General features: G+C 42.3%; 1 protein-coding gene across 1 annotated transcript in view; it reads left to right on the top strand.

Annotated features, from left to right (window-relative positions):
- Positions 1-481, top strand: part of LOC102681522 (ankyrin repeat domain-containing protein SOWAHB-like) — a 2,702-nt gene extending 2,221 nt beyond the window's left edge. The window contains exon 4 of the mRNA XM_006620929.2: positions 265-481. Within this exon, the coding sequence (XP_006620992.1) occupies positions 265-435 (171 nt within the window). The 3' untranslated portion in view covers positions 436-481. The remainder of the gene's footprint in view (positions 1-264) is intronic.
- Positions 482-736: the final 255 nt, after the last annotated feature.

The raw sequence follows: 736 nt of genomic DNA, 5'->3' as shown, positions 1-736 counted from the left end.
TATATATATATATATATATATATATATGGTGTAAAATTTTGTCTCGCTTTAATTAGCACCGTAGCATGATAGTAATAGATAAGCACTCTTTCCCAGTGTGTATTCGCGTCGAGTATATCCACATATATGTCGCACACGGTTTCTTGTCACTCTCTTTGTTGCTCTATCGCTACCTCTTTGTTCGTTCCGCCTTTTATCAGTAGCTGAACGTAGTAGCGTCGCTATCCTCTTAGACTTGACAATTCGAGATATTAAAACATGCAGGAAGATGAGGCTGTCGCGACGAATCCGGGCTCAACCGAGCAATTAAGCTTCCGCGAGCGGATGCAACGTTTCAACCGGATGGCTAGCGAAACCGATCTCCAAGGCAGGCCTAATGGCACTATCACACCTACTAAAAAGCGATCTGACAAGGTAATCGATAATCTTCTTTAATACATAATCTTTAAAACGATTACATCGATCGATCACGTACGTTCACCGGAGCGTAATATTCTCACCGTCTTACCGGGAGTGGAGACAATTATCTCGCCGTTCGTTCACGGAATAGCTACCTCGTAGCTATTCGGTTCATTGACTAACAAATCATGCATTCTATCGTTGCTTCGCGATACATTCCGCTATATAAGGCACGCCCGAGTGGCTAATCGCTGTTGATAATCGGTGGCTCGCACAAAATAACGAGCGATTACGAAATGTAAACGAGATACAACATTTATTTCTTTATTCGATCGTT

This window comes from Apis dorsata, unplaced genomic scaffold, assembly GCF_000469605.1.
Source record: "Apis dorsata unplaced genomic scaffold, Apis dorsata 1.3 scaffold_569, whole genome shotgun sequence".
Taxonomy (NCBI): Eukaryota; Metazoa; Arthropoda; class Insecta; order Hymenoptera; family Apidae; genus Apis; species Apis dorsata.
Note: the sequence above shows the minus strand (reverse complement) of the source record. Positions and strands in the feature narration are given on the sequence as shown.